A 19,624-nucleotide genomic window follows, 5' to 3' on the forward strand; every position below is an offset into this window, starting at 1 on the left:
CTCTCTCTCTCTCTCTCTCTCTCTCTCTCTCTCTCTCTCTCTCTCTCTGTGTGTGTGTGTGTGTGTCTGTCTGTGGTTTATGTGCTCACATTTGTGAAGGTGTTCTCCCCTTGTGTGTGCACAGATCAAAGGTCAATGGTGTCCTCTTCTATTACTTGCTATCCTACTTTCTGTGACAGTCTCTCATTGGACCTAAACCCGACCTCTTTGGCTAGACTGGCTGCCAACAAGCTTTGGGGATCCCCCTGTTTCTGACCTACTGGAGCTAGGATTACACAGGATGGGGTTACACAGGCTGTCATGCTTTGCTCTTCCATGGGTGCTGTGGATCTGAACTCATGTTCTCATGCTTACATAGCAAGCACTTTACTCACTGAGCTATCTCCCCAGACCCTTAGGCAGGCTTGTCTTCCTCCCTCCCTCCCCTCCCCTCCCTTCCTTTCTCTTCCTTCTTTCTGAGATAGGGTTTCTCTGTATATCCCTGGCTGTCCTGAACTAGTTCTGTAAACCAGACTGGTCTCAATTCAGAGATCGACCTGTCTCTGGACTATCACTGCTCCTATGGGGTATTTTTAGTGAGCTGCTATGGTTAATTACACTCAGTAATTTTTTCCCCATCCAGACGTGGTGGTACATGGCTGTAATATCAGCATTCAGAAGGCTGAGGTAGGCGGACAGTGAGTTCCTTTGCATTGGACTACAAAGACACACTACGTTTAAAAACCAAAACATGACCCACTCCCACCTCCACCCCTGCCAGTGCAGTTTAGATTGGGATATTAACAAACTGTCCTCCTTTGTGTTATATCAGGAATAGATGGAAGCTACCTGATCATTCCACTTGTACCTCCTGGAACTACAAACAACCATTTTCCACTACATATTTAAGAGTTATATAGTTTCATCTTTCTTTACAATGCCTCTTTCAACATGAATGCATGTCTGTATATTCCAGAACTTTGCTCTTTACCGTATGCTCTTTACACTCTCTCTTTGTGAAGGAGAATCGACTGACACCATCACAGTGAGGATCGAGTTATCAAATACAATAAGCTGTAGTGTATATTATTTGTGACCTTCATATACTGTAAATATACTGTAGATAAGCTGAAGAACGAGGAGACTATCTGAAGCAGCATCTGTTGTAACCATTACAATTATCTGGTGTTTATACCAATAGAGAAGCGAGAGCTGTAAAGTGAGTTAAAACTGCTAGCTCACTCAGCAAGATAACTTTCTTTTCTGAATGACATTTCTGATCCTACAACTAAACTCTTTAGAAATCTCCTTCTATCTGTCCCATTCGACCGAGTTAGTCTACCTTTCTCCTGAGCTCCCTGACACCTGAGGGTCCCTTGGCTCTTTCCTGGAATCCTGTCTTACCTGTGTCCTGACAGTTGTTTCTATTGTTTCTACAAGTGCAAAGAGACAATCCCTATATCTAACCAGGAGTTCCCTTCATAAAGGCCCTTCCAAGCCAAAAAGGAGTGAGCAAGCTCTATCTGAGCTCCAACTGCTTATTAAAGAACTCTCCAGCTCCTCCCCTGTACTCTTGGCATGGTGAACCATGTGTCACCGCCATGGTGGTGTTCTCCAAGCCGAGTCAGTAGAGGCTGAACCATTTCACCTTTACAGCAGGAGCTCTACATCACCTAGATGACTCTGCCTTGGGCCATAGAGGAAAGATTACAAGCAACGTGCCTTAAAATAGGCAGGAACTTTCCATTCTTTAGCATTCTTATCTATGGGGGCTTTTATTTTATTTTTTTCTTTTTTAATGTATTTATTCTGCAGTCAAGTAAATCATAACTTAAAGCCACAGCATTATTAAAGGAGAATTCCTGGTACAGCTGTCTAAAGTGGAACACTGACAGGTGCTCTTTCCCATGATGGAACAAATACATATTTCCCTAAGGTCTGGAGAAGGCAAATAACCCTTTGAAACAAACTGCCCAATAAATAGAGGCAGGTTGCAAGTAATATCTTACTGCAAGGTAGAGCAATCCCCCAGGTGGCTAACAAGCCCTCATTTCACCTGCCTGTCCTCTGGCTTTTGTCTTCCTCTATCACACCTACACCCAAAAGGCTTCTGTGCTTCCTGCTCAGACACTGCTGGGTCCCGGAGGCCCTGAGCACTGCTGGCCATGAGCAGCTTTCATCCAGAATCTCCAGGGAGATCAGGAGCAGAAGCACAGCTCAGTGATGACTCAGTGTCATCTCCTTAAACAACAGTTTTAACTGCCAAACAAGCTCTGACATCTGACAGGCCATCTGCACGCCATAAACAAACCAAATCAGGGTATTCTTATCTTTTCCTTTGTTTGCAAAATGTTAAGTAGACTATCCAAGTGGAAAAACATGAAACATGAGAATTCAAAGGGTTTGTGCCACAAAGTGAATCAGTCCTCCACAGGCAAATTCATTTGCTTTTGGGCTGCGAAGCCATGTAGAGGGCGATCAGGCAGTAGATGGCCCCTCCCACTGTCAGACCATGGTGGTCTGGTAAAGCATTTGGTCGGGAAGGCCTCGTTTCAGGTGGAAGGGCACACCGTCAGCCTTCTGCAAGAACTTCTGCAGCTCTGGAACTTTGTTCTTTCCAGCATAATCATATGCTGTCACACTGGAGGTCAGTTTGGTCGGTGTGGCAAATATGATAGGCGGTGCTTCCATGGAAACCGGCTTTAACCCTAGCCTAGTGAAGGTTTTTCGGCTTCGTGTTCCACCAAGGGCTCTCACAATACTCTGGGCAATGATCAGCTTCAGCTTCTGTGGAGTATAGGCTTCCGAAGCCCAAGCCCCAGCCAACTTCTGCGTGAAACTGCTAAACTTGTAGTACAAGTTGGCTAAGGCCGGCTTCCCACCCCTATGGGGGCTTTTAAAGGCACACCAAAACTCTAACACACCTAACTACATCTGAAAAACACAGCATCTATGTAAGCTTTTATATTTTGCTAATAATTAGGTTCTCTATGTAGGACAATCAAATATCCTGTAACAGTGAGAACAGAAAAGTTGCGACTGTCTATCAACAGGAAAACCCATAAATTGTCACACATATCCAGTGAAGGATTCATCAAAGAGATAAAGAATGATCTAGAACCCCAGGGAAAAACAGCTATTTGCAGAAGAGTGTCGGTGGTTCTTACCTCTTCCCTGTAAAACAATGTATCTAGTGGATACCTCCCATAGATTATGGACAGGGACCTCCCGGGTTATGCAGTACTCACAGACAGGATAGCTCTCATAGGTTATGGACAGAGAGACCTGAGAGGCTTGTGAAGAAGCCACTGTGGGAACGTGGTGCCTTTGGAGACTAGCAGTGCTTGTAGTTTCAATGTCTGCAAGGTTTTCTTAAGTTACACAGTGAGCAGGAAGGTGACTGCTAGTTGTTTCCTACCACTCCTCTCCCCCATCAAAACAAAACCCCACGTGTTTACCTTGTATTCCCAGAGGTTCTGTGGTGGCTTCACACCCAGGGCTCTCACATGCTCAAGCTCCATGAGGAGGGCTCTTCTGTGGCTACTGTTTTCTATGCTGTAAGGTGCCCCAGAAAATTCTTCTTCTGTCAAAGTTAAAAGCAACCTAAAGGGGTGAGGGGTGGAAATGACGTCTGAGATTACCCACGGGAGGCAGACAGTGAGTTCTTACACACTGAGTTTTGCCTTACTGCACAGTTGTGTAGACTTGCTTGGTGAGGCTGAACACTAAATGCAGACAGCCGTGCTGATGATGACTGCCCAGAGCAGTTTGCTTACTACCGGCCCATCTCCAGTTGAAAGTATTTTCACAAACTACTGTCATTATTTAACTCTGCTTCATGTCCATTTTGTGGATCAAAATCTGGCTTCAGAAATACAGTGCTTTAGGCACATCAGGATGTTTGTTCTTAAGCCTCCAATTCATTACAGATTCCTACTGTCATATTGTTTTATTTCTAAGAGGGTGTGTGTAGGAGAAAACCAGAAGGAAATCCAACCAAACTCAATTACATTAAACGTGGTGGCTTTAGCTGGGTTCAATACCGCACGTCTGAAATACTAGTGACTTGGACGGCTGAGGCAGAAGACTGCTAAGACTCAGGTCAGCCTGGGCAACCTAGCAAGATCTCAATTTCAAAAAAGACAAAAACATTGGTTATATTGAGATACTGATTCAATTTAATAAGAATTATAAACCCCTTATTTATTTTAGGGGCTGGAGATGGCTCAGCAATTAAGAGAGCACTCTTCCAGAAGACTTGGGTTCAATTCTCAAACTGATAAGGTAGCTACATCGGTCTGTAACCCCAGGTCCAGGAAATCCGAAGGCTCTCTTCTCAGCTCTACATGCTCCAGGCATGATCATAATGTAGAGACAAAAATTGGAGGCAATTCATACACACATACATATAAAAATAAATACAATTTTAAAAATCATTATCTATAAAAGCAAGAAAGAAAACAGAAAACAAAGTGGAATGAAAACACAAAACAAATAAACACCCAACAATCTATTTCTACAACAACTCACTGTTAAAAACATCCATGTATGATGGAGTAGTAGAGAATTTAAAAAGCTGAGTTCATTCCTATAATTATAGCACATGGGCAAACTGAACACTCAAGATCAGACTGGGATACACACTCTGCTAAGACTGTCTTAAACAAACAAACAAACAAACAAACAAACCAATGAAACAACACAAAATTAAAAAAAGCCCAAAAGCCCAACACCATACTTATATAACTATATAAAGTAAACAGGAAAACACTAGAGCTGGGGGGCGGAGGTTTCAACAGTAGAGAGAGCATCTATGTAATCCCCAGCATAGCAACCTGCCAAGAAAACATCTTCAGATTTAGAAAGATGTGTAATAAGATTTTTTTTTTGGAGACAGGGCATGATGTATAACCCATATAGTTCAGGTTGACCTTGAACTCTGACCCTCCTACCTCCACCTTCCAAGTGCTGGGGTAGCTGTGTACCACCATGTCCACCATGTTCAGTTATGTCTATTACAATACTAACAGCAATAATTTGTGAAGAGTAGCAACATAAAGACATTGTCCTACATCATTTTTTTTTCTTTTTTGGTTTTTTGAGACAGGGTTCCTCTGTGTAGCCCTGGCTGTCCTGGAACTCACTCTGTAGACCAGGGTGGCCTTGAACTCAGAAATCCACCTGCCTCTGCCTCCCAAGCGCTAGGATTAAAGGCGTGCGCCACCACCGCCCGGCTGTTTTGTTTTTTGTTTTATTGTGTTGTCCTGGATCTCAGTGTAGAGCAGCTGTCCTTGAACTCAGATCTGTCTGCCTCTGCCTTCTGAATGCTGGGATTAAAGGTGTGCACTCCTGTTGCCCAGCTAGTCTTTAAAAATAAATGAAAAGTAAACAGAGAGATCCTGGAATGTGGCCATTCCCCTCCAAGAGAGTTCCCAGAATACATATCTGCACAAAATCTTGTGCAGGAATGATTTTAGCAGCACTCTTCAAAACAGCTATAAATGAAATAAACTCAGATGCCCATCAAGTGAAGAACTGACAGTCTGGTCTACCTATACAAGGGAGGTTTTCAGAGACAAACTAAAGCACGGATGATACTACAACATGTGTGAGCCTTGAAATCAGACTGAGTGGAAGAGCTGCACACAAGGGCTCCATGCTGTATGAGTACATAATATGCAATAACCACAGGCCAATCCACTTTTGGATAAAGATAATAAAATCCGCTGAGGGGGAAGGAGTGAGGGTGGACCAGGAAGGAAAAGAGTTTTCTTTTGGGAGTCAGGAAATGGCTGGAAATGGTTGTACATAGTTGTGAAGACATTACAAACCCATGTTTATTCACTTCCTTATAGGAAGAATTTTGTGGCAGGTAGAATGTATCTCAATAAAGCATCTACAAATATGTCTGGTGTGGACATGATTTCTTTATGTCACCCTGTGGCCTGGAACTTGCCAGGCTGGCCTCAAACTCACAAGAGATATACCTACCTCTAAGATTAAGGGCCTGCACCACCATGCCTACCCTGGTATGCTATGTTGTTTTAGACTCACCTTCCATTTACTCTTTCAGATAAGAACCTGTCTCTGTACAGGGAGGCCCAAGGGCCTAGCTGTTCTAACCAGAGGACAACTTCTTCCGTTGTCCATTTGTCTACAGCCTTATGCACCAGGAGGCCATGCTCAGGTTCTCTGCTGCGCCAGTGATACACAAGCACAATGACCTGGAAGGAGACAGGAGGTCAGAGGGAAAAGGTCAGCTTCTAAGGATGTGAGGATGGGGCCAGGCAAGGAAGGGGGTGAGTCTGAGAAATGACACCAAGTCTACTCAAGAAAGAAGGCAACCTGTGTCATAGAGAAGTTAGGACACGATGTCGCCAGGCTCATTTCTGCTCATGGCTGTGAAAACATCTGGAAAGGGTACATGGCAGACAGTCTAGGAGCAATTGTGTCCCTGACCTCACCAACTCATTTGCCTTTTCTAAGGGAAAACATTAAGATTTTCAGAAGACTGGACTGAAGCAGTCTTTGCACTGGCAGACTGGCTCTTAAAGAGCCCTGCAACAGTGCAGATATGGCTTCTCAGTCTTGTTCTGCCCCTTTCCTGAGCTCTAAAATGGGGGTCATCATGATGCCACTGGACAGGTCAGGAAGAGGGTTGAATAGGAACAGAGCTAACACGTACCCAGGCAACAATTACTATATGGTCTCTGTTATCAACAGGCAACACGATTCTAATGGCTACAATGAGTTAGACATGGTCACACTGTCAACTGTTTTAAGTGATGTCAGAAGAACTGACTTCAGAAGCAACTGGGGGTTGGTGCAGAGTGCAGATTAAACAGCCAAACTTACTGCCACACCAGTTAAAGCTGTGAGTACGCCAGAGAAGAATCCCCCTCCTCTCTGCTGATTCACTCGCCCTGTGCTGGGAGCTAAAGGACTCTGATCATTTCCGTATCTCTGAAAGGCTGCAAGACTTTGGACCACATCATTATTCTGCTGAATGTCTTCAACTCGCATTCTAATTGCATCAGGAAATAACTTTTCAATGGCATCCCTGTGGAGAAGAGAGAAATCACAGGACAGGGGTTTGTCAAGATACAGCACTCAGGACTACACCCACCAGTACAAACATTTCATAACCCAGAGGTGCCCAGAAGAGCAACAAAGAGCTCTGCTTTATGACTAGAGCAAAAGCTTAACAACAGTCTATGCGCCACCATTAAGGAGACAGACAGATGAAATATGTAGATCCAAGTCTTTTTCCCAGAAAGTACTGGGGACTAAACCTAAGGCCTCATACGTGGCAGTCAAGTGTTTTACCATCCAACCATTGACACTGCCAGGTGTGGTATGCATGCCTTTAAGCCTAGCACTCTAAGAGCAGAACTCTGTGAGTTCCAGGATAGCCTGATCTACAGACAGTTCCAGGTAGCCTGGGTGACACAGTGAGACTGACTCAATAAAATTACTTACAATGATTACGTTCACTTTTGTGTCCAATGTGTGAGAGTGGTCACGCACATGTGGTGATCAGATGACAATTTTCAGGAGTCTGTTCTCCCCTCTTATCATCAAACCCTGGTCATCATGCTTGAGTGGTAAGTACTATGACCTACTGAGCCTAGAATACTGAAATCTTAGAGTAGAGTACCGCATATTTTTATAAATGTACCGACTGGCCTACTCAGTGTCAGGTTAGATAACTGGATGACAACAGTGATTTTCAATGCGGACTGATAATATACCAGTGATGTGAGAAAATATTAGCATTTTTCTGTCGGCACATATATTGAAAAGTATTTCTTTTTATTTTTTGAAAGAAGGTCACATGTAGCCCAGGCTAGTCTTGAATTCGTCATATAGCTGAGGATGACTGACTTCTGAGCTCCTGAATCCTCTTCCTGCACCAGCATGGCCTGCTTCAAAAGCATCCTTTTGTGCTACAGATTTACTTACTTCATGTGTGGGTGTGTGCCTGAGTATGTGCATGGGTGACTTATTTCCAGAGTGAGCATGTGACTGAGTGTATGTATGGGTACCACTCCTGGAGCTAGAGTTACAGGCATCTGTGAGCTGCCATGTAGGTGCTGGGAATTGAACCCAGATCCTCTGTAGGAGGTGTGCTTAGCTCCTGAGTTCTCTCTCCAGACCTCTTCAAAGGTTTTAAGAAATATGAATGAAATCACAACTAAGTCATAATTGAAATTACTCTGCAGAAAAAGGCAAGATTCTAAGGTAGGCAAGAAGAGATTGTTAGCTTGATTACTAATTTTGACTCTTTTTTTTTTTTTTTTTTTTTTGGTTTTCCGAGACAGGGTTTCTCTGTATAGCCCGGGCTGTCCTGGAACTCACTCTGTAGACCAGGCTGGCCTTGAACTCAGAAATCTGCCTGCCTCTGCCTCTCAAGTGCTGGGATTAAAATTTCACAAAAGAATACTGGTAATTGACATCATTTCCACTATTCCTCTCCTCCAATTATTCCCTGTAAAGTTAATGACTTCTTTATTAGTGTTTTATATAAAACCCACTGAGTCCGTTTAGTGGAGCTCAAGTCTCCATGTCCAGTGCTGAGCACTTGGATGAGCTTGCCCTTGAGAGCACTGAATCGCCCTCTCTCAGCAGCCACTGATTGCCTGTAGTTCTTGATTTAGGGGTAGGACTTTAAAGTTGCCATGTCAACTGTCAACTGGTGGCGGGCGGTCGTGTGCTTATTCAGGTCTTATTGACGCAGACATTTTTCAGATTTCATGGTTGCAGCTTCCTTGCTGTGTCTTGAAAACACCTCATATCAAGCATCCTGGTCTCTCATCTCTGGTCTTAGGATCTTGAGCCTTAGGTCCAGGGTTAGGTTATAATCAACTGGGGCTAAGTGCCCACAGTCAGTTACCCTCTGCATAAGTTCACCAGTTTTGGACCCCTGGAGTAGCATCTGTTTGCTACAAAAAGAATGTTGCGGGCTGGAGAGATGGCTCAGTGGTTAAAAGCACCAACTGCTCTTCTAGAGGACCTGAGTTCAATTCCCAGCAACCACATGGTGGCTCACAACCATCTGTAATGGGGTCTGATGCCCTCTTCTGGTGTGTCTGAAGAGAGCAATGGTGTATTCATATATATAAAATTAAAAAAAAAAAAAAGAATGTTGCAGGAATTTTCCTGCCATTTGCAGTGGAGCTCAGTGATTGGGCAGTAGAAGAGGTAGGCAGAACCAGGAGTTGGGAGGAAGAAAGAGGATAGAGAAAGGAGGAGAGAGAAGAGAAGCAAGATGGAAGCCAATGTTCCTGTCTCTAGCAGTCTCGGGTAGCTATTCATATGAAAAGGTTAGATATTGGGTCTACAATTCTGATTGTGTGGGCATCTTGTGTATTAAGTATTTGCTGATATATAAATCCATTGGATAATCATTAAGCTTAAAAAGTCTCATTTCTACTGGGTACTAGAATTCTTCTATTTACTGCATGGGGGTGGTAGTTATTCCCTGGGTTTTCGGACATGGACTCCACGAAGCTGATCAGCAGAGGCAGCCGCCATGCTAACATCTTGTGGGTCCAGGGCCAGAGCTAGCTGGCTGTGCTTGGAGGCAGCCAGGAGCTGAGCTCCCTAAACCGCTTTTTCATTATACTTCCCGCTACAAAAGAAGCTTTTTTCTTTTCTTTTTTTCTTTATTTTTATTTGTTCCCCCAAGACAGGGTTTTTCTGTGTAGCCCTGACTGTCCTGGAACTCACTCTGTAGACCAGGCTGGTCTGGTGTATGAGCTCTGAGAACCAAGCTAAGGGGGGTTCGGGGGGAAGGTCTGGGACTAGTTTTAAAAATATTTCTATTACATTACTTTTTTGAGTGTATGTGTTTATGAATGTGTTGACTTTGGGGAAACCTTTTTTTTCTCCATGGAACATGCTGGAAGTTGGAGGACAACTTTCCACCCCGTGGAAGGAGCAGATGATACTTTGGTTGCCAGGTTTGGTAGTATGTTAACCTACAGAGCCATCTTGCTGGCCTCGTAGGGGTCTTTGGGTAAAGTAGAGTGGATAATTATGAGCGAGGCTGGGTTAAAGGGTTCACGGACCCTTTGGGTATTCTAGTGATCTGAGAGAGGTTAGGCACTTTGGAAAGGCAACAAGAAGAAAAAGAATGAAGAGCTTTAAAGGCACTGGGTGTGGTAGCACATGAGTTTAATCTCATCAGAGGCAGGCAGATCTCTGTGAACTCTAAGCTATATAGTGAGACACTATCTCAAAGAACAATTGAAGGAACAAACCAACCCCTACACACACACACACACACACACACACACACACACACACACACACACCAACAAACAAAAACTAGGAGGAGCTGAAGAGATTCTGTGTTAAGAGTGTTGCTGCTCTTGCAGAGGACCCAAGTTTGATTCCTGGAGCCCACACAATGGCTCACAACCTGAACTCCAGTTCCAGGGCACCCAATACCTTCTTCAGGCAGCAGGCACAAATAAGATAGATGCACATACATACATGCAGGTAAAAAAATCATACAGACAAATAAAAAGAAACCAAAACCAAATCAAACAAAACCTGGAAAAGCCCTCCTGCATGGACGCACAGAAGAACCAACAATCAGAAAGGGGCTGTGGCTGGTTGTGAAAGAAACTCTACCAGGTCATGACAGTCGTAAGTTCTACTTCAGATTATGAACATTAACAGTAGTTACCTCTAGGTGTATAGTTGTATCATTTTCTTCATAAGTATAAATCAGAAACAAGTGTTCTAGAATAGGGGATGACAAGCAATGGTCATAACCAGAAATGTATTTCTGCGTCTTCCCATGGAACAGAACAAGCAGCTAGGCATGTCGGCCTGTGCCTATAATCTCAGCATTCAGGAGGCTGAGGCAAGAGTGAGAGTCAGTCTTAAAATACTAAAAAACCAAGTGGGTTCAGGGGACAGTAGGAAAGATAATGGGAGTGGAACTCTGGAGACAGGCAGATCGGTCTGTGAATTCAAGGGCAGCCTAATCTACACAGCAGGTCCATGCCACCCAGACACGGTGTAGTGAGACCTCACCTCAAAAATAAATAAAACAGACGGACAGATCACAACTACTTGTAAGAAAGGAATCTGTTTTTTTGGTTCCAAGCTCTTAGAATGATCTGCCTTAAGTCTGCTTCTTTATAAACAGCAGTTCCCACAGAGAAACCACACTGTACATCCATGCTGTCAATAGGACTCAGTGTTACCTGAGGAGAATGTTGACTTTGGGAAAACCTTCCCATTTTTCTCTGCATTCTGGACACTCTGTCTTCTTTGAAGACATCCACCATAATGCTAGGCAGTGTCGGCAGAAGCTGTGGCCACAGTTCAGGGTGGTGGGGTTAACTAGGGTGTCGTAACAGCAGTGGCAGGAGAACTCGCTCACAGAAATCTGAGGGCCACTGCTTCTGACAGGATGATCTTCTTCCAGCTCTCTTATGCTCGGGTCATTGTTCTGAGGCTCCTCCATCTCTCAGCAAATTCCGGGATCCACATATGTAGACACTTTCAGACTCGGGACACTGCTATAGTGCATCATAAAGTCTGTGGAAGTGGGGGGAGAGCAACAAAACAGGATGAATAGCAGCTGTGTAAGATGACTGTCATTCTACTCAAGTTTTTTCTCTCTTTTTCTTTTTTAAGGGGTGTGTGTGTGTGTGGGGGTCATATAGTCCAGGCTGGCCTCAAACTCTGGATCCTCCTGCTTCAAGCTCCTAGAAGCCAAGAACAGAGGTGTGTGCTAACATACCTTGTTTCTGTGAAGCTGTGAATTGAACCTAGGGCTTCATACATGCTAGACAGAACTCTTACCAACTGAGCTGTATCTCAAAATGATAAAATACAAAACAGCACCCCACACCCACAAAAGGTTGGGGCAAAGGGCACATATTTCCGGTGGTGTGGTAAGTTCCTCAGTCTTGTCATTACTACCCACACTGGCCACATAGACAAGAGCTTAGGCATGATACTTGAAGACACCATGTTATCGACTGTGTATACTTGTTCAAGAGTTGAGAAGGATCACAGGAGTTTAATTTGAAACTAGCCCAAGAGCATATGAAGATCATGTCAAAACAATAAAAGCTACACTATGGTAGCTTATACCTGTAGTTCCAGCAACAAGGAGACTGAGGCACACGAACTACCTCCAGCATGAGACCAGCTATGAGGGCTAAAGTTATGTTTTAAGTTTAAATTATTAAGAGAGCTATAAAAAAATGCCTTTAACCTGTAAGCTCCACTTGCCTGGATAGGTAACGTCCTAGAATGCTGAGGGCTGTTCTTCAAGTAAGATAACAAGCCAAGTGTTTTCACTCCTGTAAACAAGGTTGGTTACCCTAACTGCACAGGACATGCTTGATCACACATAGTCAGGAGGAACAGAGGCAGGAAGCACATCAGGATATATGCTTGCCTCGATTGGGCAAATGCAAGAAGTATGTGGCCTTGTAGGATTTGCTTTTATAAGTACAGGGACTAAAGTGTAATATACAGCCATTCTGTGGAAATCCCGGGTATGGACATGGCTAGTGTCCATCATCCTGGCCAGTATTTAATAAAGCTTGCTTCAATTTTGGCTCAAAAATTGTAGTGGTCTTATTCTTGCCCAGCAGGATTAACATAGCCTAGGAAACATAGTGCCAGGCTAGACAGGGCTACATAGCAAAATTTTTACTCCAAAAAAATAGAACATGTAAATAAAACAAAACAACAACAAAAATGAACACAAGCCCCAGTGTGCAGATCAGCTTCCTCAGTGTGACAAGCTTAGAGCTAGTGTCTACTCCCATGTGATGTTGCAAAATCAGTATGTGAATACCAGTGTGGTGCCTAGTACAAAACCTAGTATATGGTAAGTACATCATAAGTATTTTTGTTTTGGTTTTGCACTGCCTTGTCCATACTAGGCAGGTATTCTAGCACTGAGCTACATCCTCAGCCCAGGACACCATTACTCATTAATTATCTCTTACAAGCTAGGTGCTGGGCCAGGTCCTAAGATAAATAAATGAATATCACATCTGAACTCAGAACCAGGAGAAGGATACAGGCCATCTAAGTGAAAGCTAGGCCTGTCTCAGGCACTGTTTTGTATTTTCATCAAAACCAGCAAGTAACAAGGCTGTGATCTGATATGGTGTCTCCTACGTCAGGTTAACGAGGTGGCAGACGGCTGATGAGAGCACATAAAAGTTTCAGGTGCGGGGCTGGAGAGATGGCTCAGCGGTTAAGAGCACTGACTGCTCTTCCAGAGGTCCTGAGTTCAAATCCCAGCAACCACATGGTGGCTCACAACCATCCGTAATGAGATTCGATGCCCTCTTCTGGTGTGTCTGAAGACAGCTACAGTGTACTCATAAATAAAATAAATAAATAAATCTTTAAAAAAAAAAGTTTCAGGTGCAATGAGGTCAGTGAAGCTGAGTTCTACATGACAAATCTCTCTGTGAATGGGGATGGGCTGGACTGAGAATAATTATAAACAGGTCACAAAGATGTCTTATTTACTGCTCTGTTACTGTGTTAGATAACACCATCACAAAGATAACTTGCAGAAGGAAAGGGTTTTTGGCTTATGCTTCCAGAGGGGCAAGAGTCCATCAAGTAGGAAAGCACGTCAACACAGAAGGCATGGCTGCGTGAGGACGCTGCAAGCTCACACCTTGCAAATTTAACACACGCACAAAACAGCTAAGTAGAAATGATGCAATTTTTAAATTCTCAAAGTCCACCCCCAAGGTAATACACTTTCTCTAGCAAAGCCACACCTCTTAAACCTGCCTGTTTTAGTTAGGGTTTTACTGCTGTGAACAAACATGACCAAGGCAATTATTCTAAGGACAACATTTAATTGGGGCTGGCTTACAGGTTCAGTGCATTATCAAGGCAGGAACATGGCAGCATCCAGACAGGCATGGTGCAGGAGGAGCTGAGAGTTCTATATCTTCATCTGAAGGCTGCTAGCAAAATACTGGCTTCCAGACAGCTAGGATGAGGGTCTTAAAGTCCACACCCACAGTGACACACCTACTCCAACAAGGCCACACCTACTCCAACAGGGCCACACCTTCTAATAGTGCCACTCCCTGGGTTTAGCATATACAAACCATCACACTACCCAAACAGCTCTCTCTAGTAACTAGGAACAATTGCCCTAGTCTCTGGGAGACATTTACCATTCAAACCACCATGCAGGGTATTAATGCCTGGTTCTAAGAAGGCGGAATACAAAATACAAGGGCTACAGATTAGTGCTGTGGGACCTGGGACCAAGAAGAAAATACATAATGTTAAGAAAATAAATACAAATTAAGGGAAGGGGAGACAGTTCTTGCCAGGTAAGCATGGATGCCTGAGTTTGGAGCCTCAGCACCGACGGAAATTCAGGCAAGGGTGGTGTGGGCTTGTAATCCCATTACCAAGGAACCAAAGGCAGGAGGATCCATGGAGTTCACTGGGCAATCAGTCTAGCTGAACTGATTTCTTTCTTTCTCTCTCTCTTTCTTTCTTTCTTTCTTTCTTTCTTTCTTTCTTTTTCTTTTTTTTTTTTTTTTGGTTTTTATCAAGACAGGGTTTCTCTGTGTAGCCCTGGCTGTCCTGGAACTCACTCTGTAGACCAGGCTGGCCTCGAACTCAGAAATCCACCTGCCTCTGCCTCCCAAGTGCTGGGATTAAAGGCATGTGCCGCCACCACCGCCCGGCCTGAACTGATTTCTAAACATACCTCTGTGTCAAAAAATTAAGTGGACACTTTTAATTCCAGCATGTGTGAAACAGAGGCAGCTGGGTATCTGTGAGTTCTTGGCCAGACATGGCTATACAGCTAAACAGTGAGATCCTGTCCCTGTCTCAGGGAGGAAAAAGTTGGGGAGCATTCAGGAAGACATTCAACACTGACTTCTCCTTTATAAGCAATGCATACTGTGGGGATGGAAGGCACACATCCCCATATCACACATATCTGAACCCAAAAAGGTGCCTGTGGTGGATTGAGTAAGCATGGTACCATGCTCCTGTGCTTTGTGGGACAGCTTTAATCCCAGCACTTGAGAGGCAGAGGTAGGTAAATCTCTTGAGTTTGAGGCCAGCCTGGTGGAGGAGGACCAGGGCTACAAAGAGAAGCCCTGTCTGTGTGGGGGGTGGGGGGCAGGAGAGGAGGGAGATGATATGACAAAACAGACAAAAAAGACTCGCATAAGACTCTGGCATATATTTGATGCCAGAGAGTGGAACTATTTCAAAGGACTAGAGTAATTGGGAAGTGTGGCCTTATTGGAGGTGTATCACTGAGGGTTGGCTTTGACATTTTAAAAGCCCATGCCAGATCCAGGCTCTCTCTCTGCCCAGGGGTCAGGATGTAGCTCTTAACTACTGCAACAGTGCCAGCATGCCACCATGTTCCCCGTCATGATGATAATGGACTGAAAATATGTGTGTGTGTGTCACACACAGACAGACAGACAGACACACACACACACACACACACACACATCTAAAGTTTAGAAAAGTTGCCCCTTTGGAGTGATGACAAGACTTCCAAAAGGATTTGTATGCAGTAAGCAGCTGGAGATGTGAGACTGTGACTGGCAGTGAGAATGAGGTTAAACGCAGACTTCAGAGCCATTTGCAGAGAAATTAATGTATACTGAGATTAATTTCTAAAGAAACAGCCTGCTAGCTTGCTGCATCAGCAAGACGGCAGTGGCTAAAGGTGACTGCTGCCAAGCTTGGCAACCTGAGTTTGATCCCTGGGAGAGAAACAATTCCACCACATTGGTCTCTGACCCCATTCATGATCTGTGCCACAGGCTCTCCTTTCCTTCACACAATAAACGTAACAAAAAATAAAAACTGACTGGCCATCGGAAGGTGGTGGTGCATGCCTTTAATAATTTAAGCATTCAGGAGACCGAGTCTGGAGGATTTCTGTGAGTTCAAGGCCAGTCTGGTCTACAGACCAAGTATTAGGACAGCCAAGGCCACAAAGAGAAACCATCTCAAAAAACAAAAACAAAACAACTGGTCTGCCTACTTGAACTGAGAGAAAAAAAAAACAGCCACATGATATTAAAGATGTATTTGATAAATCATATTATGTAAAGCTGGACTCAGTAACCGTCTTGTAAAACTCCTTCTAGGACTGGAGAGATGACTCAGAGGTTAAGAACACTGGCTGCTCTTGCAGAGGTCCTGAGTTCAACTCCCAGTAACCACATGGTGGCTCACAACCATCTGTAATGAGATCTGATGCCCTCTGCTGGTGTTTCTTAAGACAGCTACAGTGTACTCACATACATAAAATAAATAAATAATTCTAAAAAAAATAAATAAATAACAAAGGCAGGGAGATTTCTGTATATTCAAGACCAGCCATGTGACATGAGTTCCAGGCTGGCCAGGTCTACAAAAAGAAATCTTCACTGGGTGTGGTGATGTACATCTTTGACCCCAGCACCTGGAGAGGGAGAGGCAAGCGTAGCTCTGTGATTTTGAGGCCACCTTGTCTACAGAGCTATGTCCATGACAGCCAGGGCTGTTGTATAGAGAAACACCGTTTTGAAAAACAACATCAAATCTTTACCATCAGAAACCACACCTGAAAACACAAAAACCTAGGTCACGTTAGTATGACCTTGCCACAGACAACCAGTCCTGGAAACCACCAGAAAGGGTACAATGTGACCCTCAGTTCAGGCTCTTTGCTGTTCTCCTATCTGTATGAACTGGAGTTACTTCTATGGGTAAGAAAGTAGTGCTTTTAGACAAGCGACAAAATCTAGTTGTGACACTCAAGTTACAAGCTCTGGTGCTTTGGCTTTGGTATATACATTCTGCTGCCCGGTGAAAGGCCTTTTAGAGCCCCTGCACCTGAGGATGTTTACAGTTATGTGGCCAGTTGGGGGCCAGGAATTGCTGTCTGAGAGCTACCTCTTAATGAAGTCTACTTAGAAGGCAGGTTGCCTACCTTCTCACTTGTCTTTCTTTCACATCAGAGGCCCTGAAGACTTGAGGGGGAAATGGGCAAGGCTGGGCTTAGGGAAATCTTTCCACTCACACTTCCAGTGTGCTCCTGTTCATAGGATACTACACAGTAATTACCCAGTTCAAAACTAATGGGAATATATATATCTGCGTGTGCGAGAGCTATAAGCGGCTGGCCCCCAGGAGTAAAGACAGCAACAAAACTCCACAAGTCTGCACAGGAACAGAGTCATTCCAAAAAGCCACCGTTCCCAAATGAACAGTAGGGTCCTGGAGCCTAAAGAGGCAAGCCCGGTCTGATCTCCATGCCCTGCCTATATGCACACAACGGGCACTTGCCGCATGGCAGCCTGTGGTTTCTGTTAGGTTCTTAGGAAGGATCACCACCAAACAAGATTAAAGGTTAGTATCCACCAGGATCAAGGTCTCTTCAAGAATTATACTTTTACTTTGGGAGGTGGTGTGAGACCCTGAATGACCCGCTATAACAACCAAGGGAACAGAAAGGGCGCATTAAAGATACAACCATCCCACTGGTCATGCTGTTCTTGATAACAGAGAAAAAGTTAAAAAAAAAAAAAACAATTCTGAGAAAAAAACGCAGAATGTACTGACTAGTAACCAGCTGTGTCCTCTCCAGCCCTAGATAAATATAGCCCACCAGAAATAACCGCCTGAGTGAGCACGGCCAATAAGTTTAAAGGCTAAGTCGAGTGTCCAATGAGCTTTAGACAAGATTTGCTGTTGCTAAAGTTTGCCTATGCTAGAATATAAAAAGTGTGTGCTTTAAAAATCAGGGGGTCCTTCCTCGAGAGAGTGAAAAGACCCTGTCAGGTCGGAATAAAATTCCTCTTGCTGTTTGCACACTGAGCGTCCAGAAGTTGAGACTTGAGGTTAGAATGGGCCAGAAGAGCCCCTAACAATGATAAAGCATTATGGCCAAGCAGCAACCGTTTCCTGTTGTTCATTAGCTTTTGTCAGTGTTCACCAACCTGCCAAAGCAACATCTAGTCTGCAGCAGGCTGGCTTTCTTCTCCAACCTTTCCTTCCTTCCTTTCTTCTTCTTCTTTTTTTAAAGATTTACTTATTTTATGCATGTGAGTATACTGTAGCTGTCTTCAGACACACCAGAAGAGGGCATCAGATCCCATTACAGATGGTTGTGAGCCACCATGTGGTTGCTGGGAATTGAACTCAGGACCTCTGGAACAGCAGTCAGTGCTCTTAACCACTGAGCCATCTCTCCAGCCCTAGAAGGAGCCCCTCCCTCCTCCATTTTAATGCTGTTAGTCCCCAGGAGTTCTCAGCTTTTGCCCTTAATGGGATCCCTTGAGAGTTGAAACTATGTTCAAAGTTGTTTTTAGGCTAACTAGCTTTGGAATAGTCAACTGTTGAAGTTCTTATAAATTTTTCCATCTTGGTTTGCTATCAGGCTCAGAAAGTGGTAGCTTAGGTCTTTCACACATTTTTCTAGATACAATTTCCATTTTGCTTTAGGGTGGGAGGCTACAGAAACCTGCTTGTGTGTGAAAACACTCAGAATAATCTGAGGGACAGGGACCACAAAAAAGTTTAAAAGAGTAGCCTCTGATAACTTGGGCCCTTCCAAGATATCTATAAACTCTCTCTATATATGTATTTTAAATGTTGTGACAGGTCTCATACTGTAACCCACTAGGATTGAATTTACCAGTTCTGGTGCTGCTATTAGAGGTATGCAGCACCATGTCTATCTCAATATGACCCCCCCACCCTTCAAGCCATAGTTAACTGATGAAGTAGTTATCTGAAAATCTGTGAAAGAGAAAGGATGCTAGGATGCACACAATGTCCCCAACGATGCTTTGTTATGGAAGAACCTGAGATAAATGAATGTGTCCATTCTTTGTACGTTGTTTGGTCTGGTCCTCACCGACATAGTTAGTTGGAGGGCTACTAATCACCAGTAGCACTATTATCTGTTGGCTTTGTCAGTTGCTCATATAGCAAAGTCACTACCACTTACCAATTGGCAATATTTTGAGAGCTAAAGTTATGTTTTAATTATTGTGCCTAAGAGAGCCATAGAGTAAAAATGTTTCTAACCTTTGTAAACCCACTTGTCCAAGGACAAATACTTCTTGAAATGCTGGAGGTTATTGTTTATGTAAGACAAAAATCCATATGTTTTCACTCCCCTAAACAAGTTTGTCTGATCTAACTGTACTGGATTTGCTTGGTCACATGTAGGTGTAGGTGCACAGGCAGGAAGTACATCAAGATGTATGCTTGTCCTTTATTGGACCTGGTGGGAAATATGCAGCCTTATGGGTTTGCCTTTATAGTCTCTGCAAAACATGACTCATCACCATTTTCTGGGAACACTGGAATGGATTTGGCCAGAGTTCATAAGCCTAGCCAGGATTAAATTAAAGCTTGCTTCAAACTGGGCTCAAAATTGTGGAAGTGGTCCTATTCTTCCCTGGTGGGATTAACAATCTCTCTCTAACTGTCCATCCATCTCCCCTTCTTACTTTATTTGTGGTCATTAGCAGAGCTCTCATTTTATCTCCAGATCAGGAGCTTGTCTCTTCCACTAGCCTCACCCAATACCTTTTGAAAACTGGACCTACTTTACAACAATTATTATCAGTCAGGTGGTGGTAGCAAA

At 43.8% G+C, this 19,624-nt stretch overlaps 1 protein-coding gene and 1 pseudogene across 3 annotated transcripts in view; both read right to left on the reverse strand.

The window, feature by feature from the left end:
• Positions 1–19,624, reverse strand: part of Bfar (bifunctional apoptosis regulator) — a 36,350-nt gene that overhangs the window by 7,569 nt on the left and 9,157 nt on the right. For all 3 annotated transcript variants that reach the window (XM_028778370.1, XM_028778368.1, XM_028778369.1), the window contains exons 2-5: positions 11,199–11,535; positions 6,835–7,039; positions 6,034–6,203; positions 3,438–3,582 (exon numbers count right to left, since the gene is read on the reverse strand). In XM_028778370.1, coding sequence (XP_028634203.1) covers positions 3,438–3,582; positions 6,034–6,203; positions 6,835–7,039; positions 11,199–11,461 — 783 coding nt within the window. In that variant the 5' untranslated portion in view covers positions 11,462–11,535. The remainder of the gene's footprint in view (positions 1–3,437; positions 3,583–6,033; positions 6,204–6,834; positions 7,040–11,198; positions 11,536–19,624) is intronic.
• On the reverse strand, positions 2,420–3,413 carry LOC114630264 (annotated as a pseudogene).

Source organism: Grammomys surdaster, unplaced genomic scaffold (genome assembly GCF_004785775.1).
Source record: "Grammomys surdaster isolate TR1022 unplaced genomic scaffold, NIH_TR_1.0 334, whole genome shotgun sequence".
Classification (NCBI taxonomy): Eukaryota; Metazoa; Chordata; class Mammalia; order Rodentia; family Muridae; genus Grammomys; species Grammomys surdaster.